Source organism: Bufo gargarizans, chromosome 1 (genome assembly GCF_014858855.1).
Source record: "Bufo gargarizans isolate SCDJY-AF-19 chromosome 1, ASM1485885v1, whole genome shotgun sequence".
In the NCBI taxonomy this organism is placed as follows: Eukaryota; Metazoa; Chordata; class Amphibia; order Anura; family Bufonidae; genus Bufo; species Bufo gargarizans.
This window is the reverse complement of record NC_058080.1, coordinates 643070424-643091104: the sequence shown is the minus strand read 5'-3', so window position 1 is coordinate 643091104 and position 20681 is coordinate 643070424. Positions and strand designations below refer to the sequence as shown.

The following is a 20681-nucleotide window of genomic DNA, read 5'->3' as shown; positions in this document are numbered from 1 at the left end:
CCACACAAGGCTCAATTTTCAACTGATCGGTTTTTAGTAAAGACATTTTTGATTGTAGAAAAATAAGAAAATGTTACTGATTTTAGTATCAAATATGCGTTTCATTTCATACATTGGTGGGTCAATTCTCAAAGATCGATGTGTGCTACTTTGGTGTTCATATCACTTGTTACATGGAGGATGGCCTTAATTTGTGACGAGGTGCACGCTTCATAATACACTTAGGACGTTTTCATACGAGCACATTTTTTTTTTTTACACATCATTTCTGCGTTGCGTGACATTTTCTATATTCTGCGTTTTTCACGCAGCCCTGGCCCCATAGAAGTGAATGAGGCTTCAATGAAAAACTGATGTTTTTCACTGATGGTTGCTAGGAGATGTTTGTAAATCTGAAAAACACATCAAAACGTCAAAAACACATCAAAACTGATTGCAACTGACCGCGTGGAAAAACTGACTGCGTGGAAAAAACTGAAATACTGAACACAATTGCAGAGAAAACTGACTGAACTTGCTTGCAAAATGGTGCGCGTTTCAATGAACGCACCCTGAACGCAACATGACACAATCTGTATCGTTCGTGTGAAAGAGGCCTCAGTGTATCTTCCTGCAGCCTGAGCGAGCAGGTGTAGATTTTAGTCATCATTTACTCCAGAAAACTGGTGCAAATGATATTAAATGCACAGGGGTCTGATGGCCTCACCCACACCATGCCCCCCCTGCAGCACCCCTTTTGAGAAAGTGGGGAGAGCAGCATAGAAATTCCATTTGCACTTAAATTTACATGCAATGGCGTTTAAAATGTCGCAAACTTGCCATTTATGACGTGTGTCATAGTAAATGACCCCCACTGTTCTATATGTAAATTGCAGACTTTATTGCGTAACTTTTGAGTATTATACATTTTTTTGCAGTGGAAGAAGATATAGGAACGTTATTGATTCCAGTTTTGAGGTTACAAGGTGCATACGGATACGTGACAGCTGATTTCATCTCTCTGGGTATTTCCGCTTTGCCCAGTGGTGTTGACTATGAAATCTCTAACACTTCAGTAACATTTCAACATGGACAAAATAGGAGCTTTATCAACATCTGGATTACTGATGATGAAGAAAGGTAAGACATTCACAGCCAAACACGCAGCATGTATACACACATAGTATTGTACAGCCTGCGGCAATGACAGCATTCTTTTCTGGATGGACATTGGCCACAGCTTCATTAACAAAATGAAACCATATGGCTCCTGACCAGTTATCACAACAGCATATTGACTCCCAGCAGTGAACCTCAGAATGAATAGACCAGCAATGTTGTTCATGTTATTGTTTCTTACATATAAAATAGAACCGTATGGGCTGGGTGTGTAAAGAGGGGACACAGTTTCGGGGGATGTGATAGACGAGCCATCTGACAGCACCCCAACCATTTGTAGAAGGACTCACAAGTCCCTGTGAAGGCTTAACTATTTCAACACAAAAAGTGGATTTATTCATTGAAATACACACATACACACACTGTTGGGATATCATGCACACAACCGTGGTTTGGGTCCACATCCGATCTGCATTTTTTGCAAGCAGAAGCACAAACTACTAAGACACTGCAATAAAACTCAGCCTATAAAGACACAAAAAGACACTATTGTTATCTTCACAAAACACTCTGTGATGGCAGCCTATTACTTCACATACACAGAAAAGACCACCACAACAGAGTACAGCCTTTAAATACACATATAGCATTATGACATCATCAGAACAAAGCATAACCTGAAGACGCACATGTGTCTATTTGTACAATAGGGCACATTGTACAAATAGACATAACAGTACAGTGCAGTCTTATGTGACACCTTCAGAGTGCAGCTTAGTCAATACATACACACTTACTTAATCATGGAGAACACCGAGGCAGTGTGTAGCCATTATATGTACACACTCTGTATTGTGACATCACAATAAACTGTTACACAAGCTATTGTGACATTATCACACCAAAGCCTGTGACATCTTGACAGATATAAAGCTTAGTTGGCAGAGGCACACAGATCCTGGCAGCATACAGTAACGACGGAGCCATTCATATAAATATGCATTGAGCATGAGGGTCAAGCACAGAAGATTCAAGTGTATAAAACATATATTTTATTGCAGTCAACAGGGGCGTACTGCCCACAGACCCTACAGGGAAGTTTATCTGTGGGCTGATGCCTGCTGGCCAAGTATATAATGATCTCATCCTCTCAACTGTAATTAATGCTGGGAAAATCAGGTACTCGTGTAACTGGCCGGTGGCTGCCCTCCTAAGTTCAATTGCATAGCTGTCCTTAAGACGGTGATGCAGTTAAATACTGCAGTGGGGCATAGGTGCTCATGGCTCCATATCTTAACTAGCGACAGCTGGAGGAGGACACAACTTGCATCTATTGATGGCCACCACAGAAGGACAGCTTCTGAAGCAGTATCCAGTGCTGTACTGTGGTATTTAGTTCTGCAGGGGCGGTAGTTTGTGCTGCACTATGGTATTGCTGACTCCGCCTACTTGTGTTGGCCCCATCTACTATAAATTTAGACCCGCCTACAACACTTTTAGATTTTTTTCCAGGGGCGATTTAAAGTTCCCAGTCCGCCCCTGGTAGCCAATCATATGCAGAAATTCAAATGCCAATCTTAACTGCTACAATTTGCTAAAATGTGTGGATCAGAATTTTTTTATATGATTGGCCGCAGTAACAGCTATGATTTTTTACACAGTAATTCTGTTTTATGCTGGAACTTCAGTCTTTTACCGATCCATTGGACAAGGCATTTCCTTGCATGAAGAGGTGTGTTGCTTTATTGTGACATTAACACAATAGAGCTCAAGCTACCAAAACCTGCACTCTGTTGTGACCTCATGGCAATAAGGCACAGCCTATAAATAAGCATGCAATATTGTGATTTAGTGACTTTCTTTTCACACTGCCGTTACTAGTTCCGTCATACAACAGCCTGTTCTGTTCTTGATCTTGCATTGCTGGATGTTACTGAAATGCCCACCGGCCCCAGTGACTATAATGGGGTCCGGCAGAGATCTTGCAAAATTACTGGGATTCGTCCGGACCCAGAGAGCCACCATGAATACACATATAGGTGTAATTGTGACATCATTACAACTCAAGCTCTGCACACATAACATCATTATTACAACAGCCTATTGATGTAGCTAGCAGTATAAATCGAAGCAGACGATAATTGAATACAGAAGATTTGTCATTCACCGTGTTTTGTAATATATTTATTAAGCATAATGGAAACAGAGCTGTCAGATATAGCTAATCTACCATTGCTATTGTTTTATTGTCATTAACAATCGTGGGTTTTACTTTCCTATTCAAGTGAGTTCGCTGAGCAGTTTGAGATTCGCCTGGTGGGAGCGAGTGGAGGAGCCATTCTGGGCCAGCACATTGTGTCCGTGATTACAATAGCTAAAAGTGACTCCCCCAATGGAGCTGTGAGGTTCCTCAACCAAAGTCAGATAACACTCCCCAACCCGAATGTGACAGTAACCATATCGTTGATGTTGGAGAGAATCGGTGGACATATAGGAGAAGCTCAGGTACTGTGTAGACACTGCTACTTCCCACTAATGTATGAATTATATGATTAAACATAAAAGTTCACGCTTACCGTATATAGTACATCAATGAGATGTCTCACAAGATGTCATTGGCTGTCCATGGCTTCTAAACCCCATCGAATACAAGAATGAAGAGGCCTGCAGAGCTTGTCTGATCTCCACACATCTTTGGATCTTGGAGTGCTGAGTGGCTATCCAATTGAATTATTTCAGATTTAAACAAGCTGTCCCAAAACTACTTGTTATTTAATATAATTGAAAATGAAAAATGCTGTTACCTTTGTAGTTTATTTTCTGGTACAAAAATGCTCCAGTTGCCAGATATTTCCTTTACATTACTAAGGCACCAACTGGTGTCCAATATGTATAGCACGTCCTGCTACTGAGCTGAATGAGCGGGTCACACATGCTTAGTTCTATCCTTCATCTGCATCTTCGGAGAAAATTGAGCAAAGCAATTGGAGTAATCACTGGGGAGATCTATGGATCCATGTTACAGGTCTAGCTTTGGTAGAAAGAAATGGTCAGGTATTACATGATTTATGCATGGGATCACCTCTTCATAGGGCATCTGTCACGAGGGTGTCAAGAGCCACGTCTGACTCCGGGGTCAGGAAGTCTCAGCGGGTGGCTGCGTGCTCTATGTCTAAAGATAGTGCTGTTTCTTAATGGTAGCTTTCTGGGTTTGCCTTGCAATCCTTTTTGGCTCACTCAGGGATCCGTAGCTTCTTCTCCTCAGCTGTTTCTTGTCTAGCACTCCCAACCTCCTTATATTCCCCTCTCCCACTTCTCTGGTTGCCAGATATAGAGCTTCCTGCCTGGATTTATATACTGACCCACTGGAGCTGTGATTCCTGGTTGTTGTTCCAGAGCGTTACCCTCCGGATCCCTGTTGGGTTTTGTTGTCCGCTGTTGTCGCCCAACTGGGACTATATGTTTTGTCTGTATTGTCTGTCCTCTCCTTGGTGTTTTCCTTTAGTGTTAGTGGTGCGGACTAGTGTTCCCACCGCCCTATTCACTACGTAGGGCTCATCTTAGGGAAAGCCAGGGTTTAGGCACGTGATCGGCGTACGGGTCACGAACCCGTCTAGGGACGTCAGGACAGTCAGGTGCCAGCCTCAAGGTGAGTTAGGGTTTACCACCTTTCCCTCTCCCTTGGACAGGGCCTTCCCATTTCCCTCCCTTTGCATCACATATGTGATCGGCACGCCGGTCATGATAGCATCTTTCAGCAGATTTATACCTATCAAACTGGCCGACCTGCACTTAGCAGCTGAAGGGCATCTGTGTTGGTCACATATTCATATGTGTGTGCATTTCTGGGAAAAATTATGTTTTAATGTATGGAAAGGAGCATCTAGGAGCAACGGGGGCATTGTCATTACACCTAGAGGCTCAGCTCTCTCTTTGCCAAACTGCCATGCCCCCTGTACTTTGATTGACAGGGCTAGATATGATGATGTTTTCACTGCCTGGCCTTGTCAATCAAACGGCAGTTGCAGAGAGAGCAGAGCCTCTAGGTGTAATGACAACGCCCCCGTTGCTCCTAGAGGCTCATTTGCATATAATAAAACATCATTTTTCTCAGCAATGCGGGCACATATGAACATGGGACAAACACAGATGCCTTCAGCTGGCAAGCTCACATGCAACAGGTCAGCCGGTTTCATAGCTACAAATCTGAAGACAGATTCCCTTTAAAAGGGTTATCCAACCCCTATAATGCCCCCAAAATGCCCAGGCCCCTCATACTGGTTATACTTAGCCTACTCCTGCACCTGAGTCGCTTCTGATGTCCACACGGCCGCCACTGCATTTCCCCGTCACAACCGGTGACGGGGAGGAAGGGGGTAGCCAATAGCAGGCCGCGATGGGAACGAGCCTCCCTAGCATCGCGGTTGATGCTTTGATCCGCGCGACAGGGAGATGCAGCAGGCCATCAGAAGCGATGCGGGTGTCGGGGAGCAGGGTAAGTATAAACTGTATGAGGGGCCTGGGCATTTTGGGGGGCATTGTAATCTTAAAATTAAACACTGCACAAGCAGTGTATACTTTATGCATGATACTTTGAAATGGTGATCTTGCAGTCTAGGGCTACAGGGTTTGTGGTATAAATTATTGCACCTTTTTCCGGACAAATATTTTTGTGAACATAAGTACATAATGTATTGTTTTTTGGACAAATATTTTGCATTGTGTGAATATATGAACTGGTACATAATGTATTGTTTTTTGGACAAACATTTTGCATTGTGTGAATATATGAACTGGTACATAATGTGTTGTTTGAATATGACTACGACATACTGTGAAGGATATGAGGTGTGTGGTGTGCCAAGAACACCAACGGGAAGTGAATAACTCCTGAACAGTCTGGTATCCTATAAATATACCCACTGCTCAGGAAGTGGGATACTTTACACCTCTCATCAAGCAAACAGCAGGAATCGCTGGTATGTTCCATGTCAGCCAGGCAGTATTTATATGCTGGTACCTGGAAGTGTGTCCATGAGATAAATAACCAGTTGTCAGTTAGACATCTGCTAGATTGTAATCTCTCTGCTTTGTGTATGTTTATGGGTAAAGTGTAGTAAAATGTATTTAACTCTTACGGCCCAAACAGTCCCGTATTTGATTTTAGCGCAGACAATAGAAGGTGTGTATATGAGAAGCATTAGATCACAAGCTGGACATGACCTCAGAAATGAAGATTCTGAAAATCGTACACAGTATGTTGAGTATATTTTAAGGCTCCATTCACACGACTGTGTTTTTGGTCCACATGAGATCTACATTTTTTGCAGATCGGAGGCTAACCCATTCATTTCATTCCATGTGTCCATTCCGCGGCCCTGCAAAAAAAGATAGAGCACGTCCTGTTCTCGTCCGGTTAGTGGACAAGAATAAACATTGTTACAATGGGGCCTGCAAAAAGTGCGGGGTGCACACAGGCCGCATTGGTATCTTGCAGATCCGCGATTTGCAGATTTTTTAAGCCATATAATAAAATGTTGATTCTGGGGCTTCTATTCTTATGACTCTGTTGGCCATTCTGCTGTTATTCTTACTGGATGTTTCTGAATTGAGTGTTACCAGATGAGGATGTGTCCCTGTCTGACACTGTCCAATCAGCGCTGGCCGTGGCCGACTGTGCAGGAACAAAACCCTTTAAAAAAAGGAATAGTTACATCCAATTGACAATTCATTCTTACATTTAAAGTAGGACTAACAGAGGAACAGCAAAATATTTAGTTATATGAAAAGACTGCTCTACAGTTGCTATGTCATGGAGAATGCAAGTATAAGTATGCACTAAAACAGACATGTCAGGATGTTATTACCAGGAAAGTCACTGTTACACCAGGCAGAAAGCAATGCAGGACTAGCTCGAATTAATGTTGGGATGTCTTTCTCTAAGCATTATGTCGCTTAATCCATATGTAAATGAACTGTAAAGTGTACTGTGGACGGGGCCAAGACGTTCTGTGCACCCTTGCTCGTCCTCCTTTCTTTCCTCTCCTTCTTGAGTGACAGGGCCAGGCAAGATGACTATGCAGGGGCCTGGCCCATTCCTATCCACATTAAGCCAGGTATGTTCATTTTCACATGCCTCCCAGCTTTTTGGACGGTCAAAGAGGGACACTTATGGTTCATTGTGTGAAAAGCCATTTTTCCTGCATATTTATACACTTTAATAGTTTTCTTAGAGCACAATAGCGCAAAAATGATCTGAATATAGAAATGTCTAAAATCCTAATTGCATCAAATAACGAAATAATATACAAAGCAGGCTTTAATATACAGAGATGAACCAAACAAACATTTTCTTAATCAATATTGTAAATGTAATAATGGAAATCTATACCTCAGATCAAAAAGAGGGACATTTAAGGACAAAAGAGGGACTTGAGTCCAAAATAGGGACTGTCCCTCCAAAAGAGGGACACTTGGGAGGTCTGTATTCATATGCATCAGTCTGGACTGCCATCAGGAAATTCAGGTCAAACCCCGTGGCCTCCTCCCCCCAGCCCTTCTCACATTCATAGCCATTTTTTTTTTCGTAAGGACATTTTACAATATACATTTTTCATTTCTATAAACTTTATTTATACATTTTTTAAATTATTATTATTGTTAATTTTTATTCCATTAATTTCATGGCGCTGTACATCCAGCCGGGGTTAGGGTACTTTCACACTTGCGGCAGAGGATTCCGGCAGGCAGTTCCGTCGCCAGAACTGGCTGCCGAATCCAGCAAACTGGACACAAACAGATGGCATTTGTTAGACAGATCCGGATGTGGAAAAACGGATCCGGTATTTTTTTTTTCCACTGATTTAAAGGTCTTCGCATGCGCGGACCGGAAGAACGGATACGTCAATGCGGCAATCTTAATGCCGGAACCGGCACTAATACATTCCTGCAAGTGTTCAGGATTTGAGACTGAGAGGGACTGAACTGATGCATCCTGAACGGAATGCTCTCCATTCAGATTGCATTAGGATAAAACTGATCAGTTTTTTCCGGTATTGAGCCCCTGTGACGGAACTCAATACCGGTAAAGAAAAACGCTAGTGTGAAAGTACCCTTACACGAATATAAAAATACAATAAACAAGAAACTATTAACAGACTAGTACAGAGGGGTAGAGGACCCTGCCCGCAAGAGCTTACAATCAACAAGAGAAGGGAAGAACACAGTAGGTGAGGGTATAGGCTGCTCTTGTGGCAGTGTGGTGGCAGCATGCTCATTGCAGATGGTAGGCTTTCCTGAAAAGGTAGGTTTTCAGGTTACTCTTGAAGGTTTAGATGTTGGGGGAGAGCCTGATGTGTTGGGTTAGTAAGTACCAGAGTAGGGGAGATGCATGTGAGAAATCTTGTAGTCGATTGTGTGAGGAACAGATGAGAGGAGAACAGAGGAGGAGGACCTGTGAGGATCTGGAATTACGTGTAGGGATGTATCGAGAAAGAAGGTCAGAGATATAAGGAGAGGACAGGTTGTGGACGTCCTTATATGTAGTTGTAAGTATTTTAAAGTGAATTCGCTGGGCAATGGGGAGCCAGTGAAGGGATTGGCAGAGGGGAACAACAGAGGAGAAATGAAGGGAGAGGTGGATTAACCGGGCAGTGGAGTTGAAGATAGATTGGAGGGGAGCGAGAGTGGTGGCTGGGAGGCCACACAGGTGGATGTTGCAGTAGTCCAGGTGGGAGATGACGAGAGCATGCATTTTATGGCTTAAAGGGCTTCTGTCAGCAGATTTGTACCTATAAAACTGGCTGATTTGTTGCATGTGCTCTTGGCAGCTAAAGTCATCTGTGTTGTTTCCATGTTCATATGTGTCCATGTTGCTGAGAAAAATGAAGATTTAATATATGCAAATGAGCCTCTAGGAGCAAGACCATCAATACAAATGGATTATCCCATAAGAGCTAATTGAAATGACTCCTAGCAGATGCAGGTGCTTGGCAAGCTGCTGCCCACTCACAAAAAAAGCCAGCAAGTCCTCCAGATGAAACATAGAAACATATGTCGGCAGATAAGAACCATTTGGCCTATCTAGTAATTTAATGTTTCAGTTAAATTGCCGAAAACCCCTTTAACATACTGTCACTACATCATATGGGGGATATTTACATACTTTGTATCTTCAAATAAACAGGACATCTGCTCAGAAAAAAATATACACTGCTGATTGTCTCTTACTTCTGTATTCTTCTTGCGAGTTCCTGATTCTTATGCAATTTTAGAAGAACAACTTTAAGGTCATCTGATAAAATTTGCCCTGTTGTGCTGCTTCCATTGTTGCCTTTATGATGATCATGTCCCATGATTACTTATTCAGACTTGACTAATATTCTTTATTTTATTTTTTAAAATTATAGCAAACTTGGATTGAGTTTTGGGTGTACATACCTGACGCCACTTATGTCCATGCAGTGGTGTATTCTGTTTCCCCCTGTTCTGTAATATTAATAATTCACTATGATTAGCTATAACTGCAATCTGTCAGATTGTTCATCTGCTTCTAATCCACGTTTAAATAGTAATTTATTTTCTCTGCATTTGACAGTTTTTTTTATTATTTTCAGATTTTGTGGCACATATTAGGGCCTAACTCTAAAGCCATCTTGACCTCAGGTAATACTGACTTTGGCGAACCTGTGAATGGCTCTTTCCATTACAATGATGGAGAAGGAGGACTAAGGATAATTACCCTAACTGTTCTGCCTCATGGAGAAATTGAAGTCCAAGAAAAGTTCATTGTTGTATTACGTGTGGCAAGTGGGACTACCGAGATTGATCCAAAAGCTAAAAATGTGACTCTAACAGTAAGAATTTTTATTTTACTACTAAATTGGTTTTCTGATACTTTTATACTGATGAACTATCCTCTGAATAGGTCATCAGTATTGCATCTGCGGGGGGTCCGGCACCTGGGACCTCTGCTGATCAGCTATTTGAGAAGGCACAGTTCACAGTAGCGCATCTTCCTTCTAACAGCTTTTTCTATGATGTTATGTTCATGGGTCACATGACCTAGGTGCAGCTCTTCGCCATTGAAATGAATGGGGCTGAGCTACAATACCAAGCACATCCGTTATACAATGCACGGCACTGCTCAGAGCGCTGCTGCCTTCTTAAACAGCTGATTGGTGGGGTCCTGGGTATTCAACCCCCCCACGATACTGATGACCTATCCAGAGGATAGGTCATTAGTATAAAGTCTGGGAATACCCCTTTAACTATGCATAAAAGCAGAGAAATATTACATCAGATTAATTTAAAAAGTTTTTTAAGTGATTCTTGGTGTTAGTTGTTCTTAGTTGTTGTTTATTGTGCGTTTTTCTTTAGTTGGCACACTTTTTCCCATGTGTTTGAGTAGTGTCTTCCTGTGAAAGACCTTCTCACTAGTATTACTGGCTGACCAGAAGGGACAGGGTGTGTTGCTCATAAAGTCAAGCACTGACTAAAACATAATTGGAGGGTTTGTTAAAATAATCCAATAGCACAAGTCCTGGTTCCTAATGTAAAATTGCATTATGATTGTTACTAATTGTAGTAATTTCTTTGAGTTTCCAAAAGAAAATTACAGTATTTGACCAAAGATGAGATATGTCTAATAGGCAGTTATAAAGAAAATCTGAAAGGGTTTAGAAATGAGCAGGTTATTGGGCAATTCATGAAATACTGGCCTACTAAGTTTTATCAACTGTATTTTTCAATATGCTTTTTTTAACTTCTTTATCATAGATAGAGAAATTTGGAGATCCAAATGGAATTGTACAGTTTGCAGCTGAGTCACTTCTAAAGAAGAACTATACAGAACCAGAAACCACTGAGGGCCCTTTAAATATAACTCTCATTATAAAAAGAGTTCAAGGGACACTAGGAATCCTTACGGTACTGATGGTGTTTTACTATTTTATTATACTCACTATATATCGCTGACATATTCCGTAGTGCTTTACAGACATTAGCATCACACTGTCCCCAACGGGGCTCACAATCTAAGGTCTCTATTAGTATGTCTTTGGAGTATGGGAGGAAACCAGAGCACCTGGAGGAAACCCACACAAACACGGGGAGAACATAAAAACCAGCGCTGCTGGTCAACTAACCAATAAAACAGAAACAATTCATAATTTACAGTGGGGGAAATAAGTATTTGATGCACTGGCGATTTTGCAAGTTTTACCATTTACAAAGAACGGAGAGGTCTGTAATTTTTATCGTAGGTACACTTTAATTGTGAGAGACAGAATCAAAAAAAAATCCTAAAAATCACATTGTATAATTTGTAAATAATTCATTTGCATTTTATCGCATGAAATAAGTATTTGATACAATAGAAAAACAGAACTTAATATTTGGTACAGAAACCTTTGTTTGCAATTACAGAGGTCAGACGTTTCCTGTAGTTCTTGACCAAGTTTGCACACACTGCAGCAGGGATTTTGGCCCACTCATCCATACAGATCTCTAGATCTTTCAGGTTTCCGGGCGACCGCTGGACTACATTGAGTTTCAGCTCCCTCCAAAGATTTTCGATTAGATTCAGGTCTGGAGACTGGCTAGGCCAGGGATGGGCAAACTGCGGCTCTCGAACTGTTGCAAAATTATAACTCCCAGCATGCAAAGACTGTCTACAGCTATCAGCCTACAGCAGGGCATGGTGGGAATTGTAGTTTTTCAACAGCTGGAGAGCTGCAGTTTGCTTATCCCTGGTGTCACAACCAGACAGCTGAGAAGGTCCTTTCAGAACCTCCTCCTTGAGTTTCTTTGTTGTGATGTTCAGTTCCTCATCTCGTTAGCCTCTCTCAGCTGTCATGTGCTTGGACTGATTGCATCCCTTTAAATTCCGCCCCATAATGCATTACTGGGCGGCTTATACTACTTCCTGGAGTGTGTGTGCATGCTGATCTTGTTTTCCAGTCTGCTACAAAGTTAAGTGCTGAACATTTATCTGTTATTTTCTGTTTGCTGGATCCCAGGTGACCCTGACTCCCTCCGTGTCTGGTGTAGGGAGCCGGTGGTCGTGTCCCCTCACTATTGTAGGTTGTTCAGGGGTTATATAGTCGAGGTACGTGGATATGCAACCATCCACCTCTGGGATCGTTGCATAGGCTGAGCAGCCAGGGAAAGTCTCAGGTCTTGTGCAGGGGTCTCCCTTATGGTTCCTTAGCTTTGGTTCCAGTGAGTCATATATGCATGTTGCTTTGTCTTGTTTCCTGTACACCGTCCGTGACATTATAAGCCGCCAAAACCGTCTCAAGCATGGATCCGGTTTCACTTTTGGCTGAACGCTTCCAGGGTCTTTCATTGGAGGTAGCTGATCTCCGTAAGACTTTTTCTCAGCTTCAAGTGACCGGTTCAGCTTGCGTTCATGGAGTTTGTTCTGAGCCTAAGATCTCGCTCCCGGATACGTTTTCCAGGGGTAGTGAGAATTTTGTGCGTTTTAGAGAGGCTTGCAAACTCAATTTTCGCCTTCTTCCCCATTCCTCTGGTGATGAGGAACGGAGGGTGGGGATCATTATATCGCTGCTCAGGGGTAACGCTCAGTCTTGGGCCTTTTCGCTGCCGGAGGGGGCACGGCCTCTCCGTTCAGTGGATGAATTCTTTTTAGCCCTGGGTCAGATATATGATGATCCGGATCGTATTGCTCTGGCTGAGTCTAGACTACGTCTATTATGCCAGGGTAAACAATCCGCAGAAATATACTGCTCAGAATTTCGGAGATGGGCAGCTGATACTGTTTGGAATGATGCTGCACTCCGAAGTCAATTTTGCCATGGTCTTTCAGAGGGATTGAAAGATGCATTTGCCTTTCATGAGAGGCCTATTTCTTTGGACTCTGCTATGTCTCAGGCCGTTCGTATTGACAGGCGTCTTAGAGAGAGAGAGAGGAGAGATGTCCCCTTCCTGTCATACTCAGTCCCAGGACAGTGCAGCGGTCTCATTCTGTGCGCAGGGGTCTCGGTCGCTGTCAGCCCCTGCTGAGCAGAAGCCCATGCAGCTGGGGTTGATTGCTTCTGACAATAGAAGATTCAGCTCGCATGGGAGGGTTTGTTTTTGTTGTGGAGATATAAATCATTTGGCAAATGTTTGTCCTTCTAGGAGATTCAGGCAGTTTTCTGGGAGTAATAAAGAAACAAACAGGAAAAAATCTTTTAAAAATGTTCCGTCTGTTACTATTGGCAGGGTTGAGGCGGAGATTGAAGGTTTTCCGTTTGCTTGTAGTTCCCGTTTTGTCCTGCCGGCTAGGGTGGCGCTAGAGAGCAAGAACATTTTTTGTGAGATTTTTGTGGATAGTGGAGCAGCTGTCAATCTCATTGATAATCAATTTGCAATAACTCATGGTTTCCAGGTGCGCACTTTGGGAAAGGATATTCCTGTTTTTGCTATTGATTCCGCTCCACTTTCTCAGAAATCATTAAAGGGCATAGTTCACAATATCCGTTTAATTGTGAGTGATGCTCATGTTGAGGATGTGTCATGTTTCGTCCTTAGCGGTTTGCCTACTCCTCTAGTGTTGGGGCTACCCTGGCTCACTAAACATAACCCCACCATTGATTGGCAAGCGAGGCAAATAAATGGTTGGAGTGACTTTTGCAGAGAGAATTGCCTCACGACATCTGTTTCTGAGGTTGCTACTAAGACTGTACCATCTTTTCTCTCTGAATTTTCAGATGTCTTCTCTGAGAGTGGAGTTCAGGATTTGCCCCCGCACAGGGAGTACGATTGCCCTATTAATCTCATCCCAGGCGCCAAACTGCCTAAATCTCGTTTATACAATCTTTCCCAACCTGAGAGGATCGCTATGCGTGCTTATATCTCTGAGAGTCTGAGAAAAGGACACATACGACCCTCAAAGTCACCTGTTGCCGCTGGTTTTTTCTTTGTTAAGAAAAAAGATGGTTCTTTAAGACCTTGTCTGGATTTCAGGGAGCTGAACAGTATCACTATTCGTGACCCTTATCCGCTTCCTCTGATCCCGGACCTGTTTAACCAGGTTGTTGGGGCTAAAGTCTTTTCCAAATTAGATCTAAGAGGGGCATACAACCTGGTCAGGGTCAGAGAAGGAGACGAATGGAAGACGGCCTTCAATACCCCTGAGGGCCATTTTGAGAATTTGGTTATGCCTTTTGGTTTGATGAATGCCCCAGACGTTTTTCAGCATTTCGTGAATAGCATTTTTTATCATTTGATGGGAAAATTTGTATTAGTGTATTTGGATGACATTTTGATTTTTTCTCCTCATAAGGAACATTTACGTCAGGTCTTGCTCATCCTGCGGGAGAATAAATTATATGCGAAACTGGAAAAACGTGTGTTTGCGGTTCCAGAAATTCAATTTCTGGGGTTTCTTCTCTCCGCTTCTGGTGATTCTGGTGGTGGTGGACCGTTTTAGCAAAATGGTGCATTTCATCCCTTTTCCTGGTTTGCCCAATGCTAAGACGCTGGCGCAGGCATTTATTGATCACATTGTCAAATTGCACGGTATTCCTTTAGACATAGTCTCTGATAGGGGCACGCAGTTTGTTTCCAGATTCTGGAAGGCTTTCTGTTCTCGCTTGGGGGTTCAGTTGTCATTCTCTTCTGCTTTCCACCCGCAGTCGAATGGCCAGACAGAGCGCGTCAATCAGAATCTGGAGACATATCTGCTCTGTTTTGTGGCGGAGAATCAAGAGGATTGGTGTTCTTTTTTGTCCCTTGCTGAGTTTGCTTTAAATAACCGTCGTCAGGAGTCCTCTGATAAGTCACCATTTTTTGGTGCATATGGGTTTCATCCGCAGTTTGGGACTTTCTCAGGAGAGGGGTCTTCTGGTTTACCTGATGAGGACAGATTCTCCTCGTCTTTGTCATCTATTTGGCAAAAGATTCAGGATAATCTAAAGAGCATGAGTGAGAGATATAAGCGTGTGGCAGATAAGAGACGTGTGCTTGGTCCGGACCTGAATGTTGGTGATCTGGTGTGGTTGTCTACCAAGAATATCAAATTGAAGGTTCCCTCCTGGAAGTTGGGTCCTAGGTTTATTGGGCCTTACAAAATCCTGTCTGTCATCAATCCTGTTGCCTACCGTCTTGATCTTCCTCAGACTTGGAAGATCCATAATGTTTTTCATAAGTCCTTATTGAAACCTTATGTTCAACCCATTGTACCCTCGCCTTTGCCTCCTCCTCCGATTATGGTTGATGGGAATCTTGAATTTCAGGTCTCTAGGATTCGTGGATTCTCGGCTTGTCCGCGGTTCTCTCCAGTACCTTGTTCATTGGGAAGGTTATGGTCCTGAGGAGAGGATGTGGGTCCCAGTGATGGACATTAAGGCCTCTCGTCTCATCAGGGCTTTCCATAGGTCCCATCTGGAGAAGGTGGGCTCTGAGTGTCCGGAGTCCACTCGTAGAGGGAGGGGTACTGTCACAACCAGACAGCTGAGAAGCTCTGACAGAAGCCTTTCAGAACCTCCTCCTTGAGTTTCTTTGTTGTGATGTTCAGTTCCTCATCTCGTTAGCCTCTCTCAGCTGTCATGTGCTTGGACTGATTGCATCCCTTTAAATTCCGCCCCATAATGCATTACTGGGCGGCTTATACTACTTCCTGGAGTGTGTGTGCATGCTGATCTTGTTTTCCAGTCTGCTACAAAGATAAGTGCTGAACATTTATCTGTTATTTTCTGTTTGCTGGATCCCAGGTGACCCTGACTCCCTCCGTGTCTGGTGTAGGGAGCTTGTGATCGTGTCCCCTCACTATTGTAGGGTGTTCAGGGTTTATATAGTCGAGGTACGTGGATATGCAACCATCCACCTCTGGGATCGTTGCATAGGCTGAGCAGCCAGGGAAAGTCTCAGGTCTTGTGCAGGGGTCTCCCTTATGGTTCCTTAGCTTTGGATCCAGTGAGTCATATATGCATGTTGCTTTGTCTTGTTTCCTGTACACCGTCCGTGACACCTGGGCTGGGCCACTCCAAGACCTTGAAATGCTTCTTACTCCTTATTTGCCCTGGCTGTGTGTTTTAGGACATTGTCATGCTAGAAGACCCAGCCACGACCCATCTTCAATGCTCTTACTGAGGGAAGGAGGTTGGCCAAAATCTAGTGATAAATGGCGCCATTCTCCCTTCAATACGGTGCAGTCGTCCTGTTACTTTTGCAGAAAAGCACCCCCAAAGTATGATGTTTCCACCCCAATGCTTCACAGTTGGGACAATGTACTCATCCTTCTTCTTCCTCCAAACACGGCGAGTGGAGTTGATACCAAAAAGTTCTATTCTGGTCTCATCTGACTACATGACCTTCTACCATGCTTCCTCTGGATCATCCAGATGGTCACTGTTGAACTTCAAACGGGCCTGGACATGTGCTGGCGTGAGCAGAGGGGCCTTGTGTGCCCTGGAGGATTTTAATCCATAATAGCATAGTGTGTTACTAACGGTAAACTTTGAGACTGTGGTCTCAGCTCTCTTCAGGTTATTGACCAGGTCCTCCCATGTAGTTCTGGGCTGATTCCTGACCTTTCTCAGAATCATCCTTACTCCACGAGGCGAGATCCTGCATGGAGCCCCAGACCAAGAAAGATTGACAGTCATCTTGTGTTTCTTCCATTTTCAAATAATTGCGCCAACAGTTGTTGCCTTCTCACCAAGTTGCTGGCCTATTGTCCTGTAGCCCATCCTAGCCTTGTGCAGGTCTACAATTTGGTCCCTGGTGTCCTTAGACAGCTCTTTGGTCTTGGCCATGGTAGAGAGTTTGGAGTGTGATTGATTGAGTGTGTGGAAAGGTGTCTTTTGTACAGGTAACGAGTTCAAACAGGTGCAATTAATACAGGAAATGAGTGCAGAGTAGGAGGGCTTCTTAAAGAAAAACTACGCTCTCCGTTCACCACTATGTGAGTTCCAAAAATAGCTTGGCTATTTTCAGCATTCCCATAGTAGTGAGTGAGAGCATGACGAACATGCGCAGTGTGCTCTCTTTCACTTCGGGCGACCCATTCTGGACTCACATTTTTATACAGAATAAAATTTATTAAAGGGGTATTTGCATCTCAGACAATGGGGGCATATCACTAGGATATGACCCCATTGTCTGATTGGTGTGGGCCCCACCTATGGGACCCGCACCTATCTCGTAAACTGAGCTGGCAAAGTGAAGGAGGGCGCACCATGAATGAGTGGCCACCCTCCATTCATTTCTATGGGTTCGCCGAAAATAGCTGAGCCCCATAAAAATGAGTGAGAGCGCACCAGCGCTCGGCTATTTTCGGCGGGCCCATAGGAATGAATGGAGGGCGGCCATGCAGGTGCGGTGCACCCTCATTCCCTTTTCTGGCTCAGTTTACGAGATAGTTGCCCCACCTCTGGGACTCGCACCTATAAGACAATGGGAGCATATACTAGCGGTATGCCCCTATTGTCTGAGATGGAAATACCCATTTAAGTCCCAAGATACAACAAAACGTAGACATTTTGGTATCTTCAGAACTCTAACAACCTGTAGAATAAATTAGCAAAATCGGTTATGATAATAATTCAACTTACAAAGTAAACTAAATTAAATGTTAATATATTTATACCCAAAAAATTGCAAAAAGTAAAAAAAAAAAAACAAGGCCTCATTCAACTAGTGAAAGTTGTGTCTCTCAGAATGGAAAGAGGCATAATAAAAAATGTCTCAATTTCTAAATTGACCAGATCCTCAAGAGGTTAATTTTTTTCAAATGTTTTCCATAATCTGGTTTTGATTATTGCTTCAATAAGTTACTTACATAATTATGAGTTTGGGATATTTTTTATTTTTATTTCTTCCTTCTGCTTTTCATTTTGATGTGCAATTGTCTCTAATTTTCCATGAAAACAGGAATTGTCTGTTACATATAGAGATGAGCAGTCTCAATGATTATCAGTTACAATGACTGTCCTCTGCGTGCACTCTGCTCATAGGTCAACTAGATGAAAAATGCAGACATTGCTTACAGACATCAACTCTAAGCAATGTCTACATTCACCTCTCAATTTTCAATAATGTATCTTCATGTTTTAATCATTCATATATAGTTCCGTGAGTCATCAGCTTTGGACAATCTCTTTTTCTGTGAAAGACTCACAATTAGCTGTACTATGATGAGTAGCAAGTTTTCAATTCCCCTGCACTGCTACCCCAGGACAATTGAAGTATTACATGATGTCCATTCAAATTAATGGCCTGTCCTAGTAATGCATGGATACACTGGGTCCTCCAAAGGACTAGACGTTTTTTGTAGCTGCTTTGTACTCTGACAAAACAATGTATCTCCCAAAGGAGATAGTAATCTTTATTTACACCCTAATCAGAGCTTAGGCTACTTTCACACTTGCATTTGGTACGGATCCGTCATGGATCTGCACAAACGCATCCGTTCAAATAATACAACCGCATGCATCCTTTCAGAACGGATCCGTCTGTATGATCTTTAACATAGCCAAAACGGATCTGTCTTGAACACCATTGAAAGTAAATGGGGAACGGATCCGTTTTCTATTGCGCCATATTGTGTCAGTGAAAAATGGATCTGTCCCCATTGACTTACATTGTGTGTCAGGACGGATCCGTTTGGCTCAGTTTCGTCAGACGGACACAAACGCTGCAAGCAGCGTTTTGGTGTCCGCCTCCAAAGCGGAATAGAGGCAGAATGGACCCAAACTGAGCCAAACTGATGCATTCTGAGTGGATCCTTATGCATTCAGAATGCATTGAGGGCAAAACTGATCCGTTTTGGACCGCTTGTGAGATCCCTGAACGTATCTCACAAACAGAAACCAAAACGCCAGTGTGAAAGTAGCCTTAGTAAAACATACACCTAATTTAAAGTTGTCCTTAAAAGCTATGAACACCTTAAGGGGTATTTTATTTTATTTTTTTACAATTGCATTTTACACATTTTGGGCTCAAAATATTTTTTTCAATTGATCTTTATTAAAAATGTTCAGACTTTTCTGAGATACAGTTCAAGAGTTAAAAAATCTATCTGTTTGCAAGCTGTCACATTCTGTATACTTTGAATCCCATCAGCTGGCGGCTCATGTGTACCTTTTATTTTTGACCTCCTGACATCATAAACACTCATTATCACTTAATTCTTATAAAACTGTTAAGAATATGACTTAAATAAGTGCTCATGAGATCAGAGATAAGATGTACACATGAGCTGCCAGCTGACGGGATTCAAAGAAAATAGAATGTGGCAGCTTGCAAACAGAGTGATTTTTTTGAACTCTTGTGTCTCAGAAACAGCTTAACATTTTTAATATAGAAATGATTTTTAATGCAAAATTAGTAAAACACAATCATAAAGTGTACATAGCCTTTAATGATAATATCAAAGTGAAATGTACATTTTATTTACCGCAATAATTGTATTGTAAGATATGCATGACGTGAACCAATCACTTGTTCCTTGTTTTAGGTTTATTGGCAGCTGACGAGCGTCTCTGACATTGATGGTGACTTCACAGCGACTTCTGGATGGATTCTTATTCCTGATGGGCACACCGTTGCAGAGATAACTCTTCAGCTCCTACCAGATGATGTGCCGGAGCTAGAGGAGACCTATATGGTTCAGCTGACCTCCGTAGATGGAGGGGCAGACTTGGATAAAGGCAAAAGTGTGGTGTGGTTCACTGTTTTGGCAAATGACGATCCTTATGGTGTTTTCTTTTTGGACCCTACAAGTCAGAGCGTTATTGTACACGGTGACATGGGTCGTTATGTGCAGGTTAATGTCACAAGGCTTGCTGGAACATTTGGCAATGTCACTGTGCAGTATCAAATATCCTTGGGAAAGTTAGAAAAAGGTAATCTAACAGAAACAATTGAGGGGAATGTGCTGATCCAAGATGGTGCAAGCTTTGGACTTGGTACAGTGCCAATCAGCAGCCAGGTCAGTTATTTTCTAGCTACAGTATATGGTATGTCATCAATGTAATATTGATATACTATAGTTATGTGTTATTTATAGGTTTTCCTTTCACCTGGCTTCAATTTTACCCTTGAGTTGACAAATGTCACACTAATGGGTGAAAGTAGCTTTGGAAAGCCCCATATACATAAAGAACAGAAGCCAACTCCAGTACCGGTACCAAAAGATGCTGCCAACTCAGAGGTATAGTAACAATAATTAACACACGTGTATAATACATTTAACAATTTTTTTTTAAAAGTTATGCCGATGTATACCATGCAGTAAGCATAGTCTTCTACAGGGAAGACTAATATTAAAGTATGTCCTTTTGGCAAAATTCTGTCAGGTTTACATTTAGATACTTTTTTTTAACTCTGAAAAGTGTTCGCTGCTATACATTACAAAACAACAGACAACTACAAGAAGTATGTGTGAAGGTATACTTTTTCCATAATAGGGATCCTTGGCAGATTGCTCTAGATGTATGGTTATGTATCAGCGTGTTTTTTGATGGCATACACTTGGATCAGTGAGATGTAATTATGGTCTGTGGATATGAAATAATTCATATCAATGTTATCCTGTTGTTACTGCTATGGTAAAGATTTAGGCCCCTTGCAGACAA

The 20681-nt window shown here is 42.5% G+C and overlaps 1 protein-coding gene across 1 annotated transcript in view; it reads left to right on the top strand.

Moving 5' to 3' along the window:
* The window catches only part of ADGRV1 (adhesion G protein-coupled receptor V1), a 522269-nt gene that overhangs the window by 260795 nt on the left and 240793 nt on the right, over window positions 1-20681 (top strand). The window contains 6 exon segments of the mRNA XM_044282697.1: window positions 918-1119; window positions 3384-3603; window positions 9714-9953; window positions 10876-11025; window positions 19562-20035; window positions 20114-20257. Coding sequence (XP_044138632.1) covers window positions 918-1119; window positions 3384-3603; window positions 9714-9953; window positions 10876-11025; window positions 19562-20035; window positions 20114-20257 — 1430 coding nt within the window.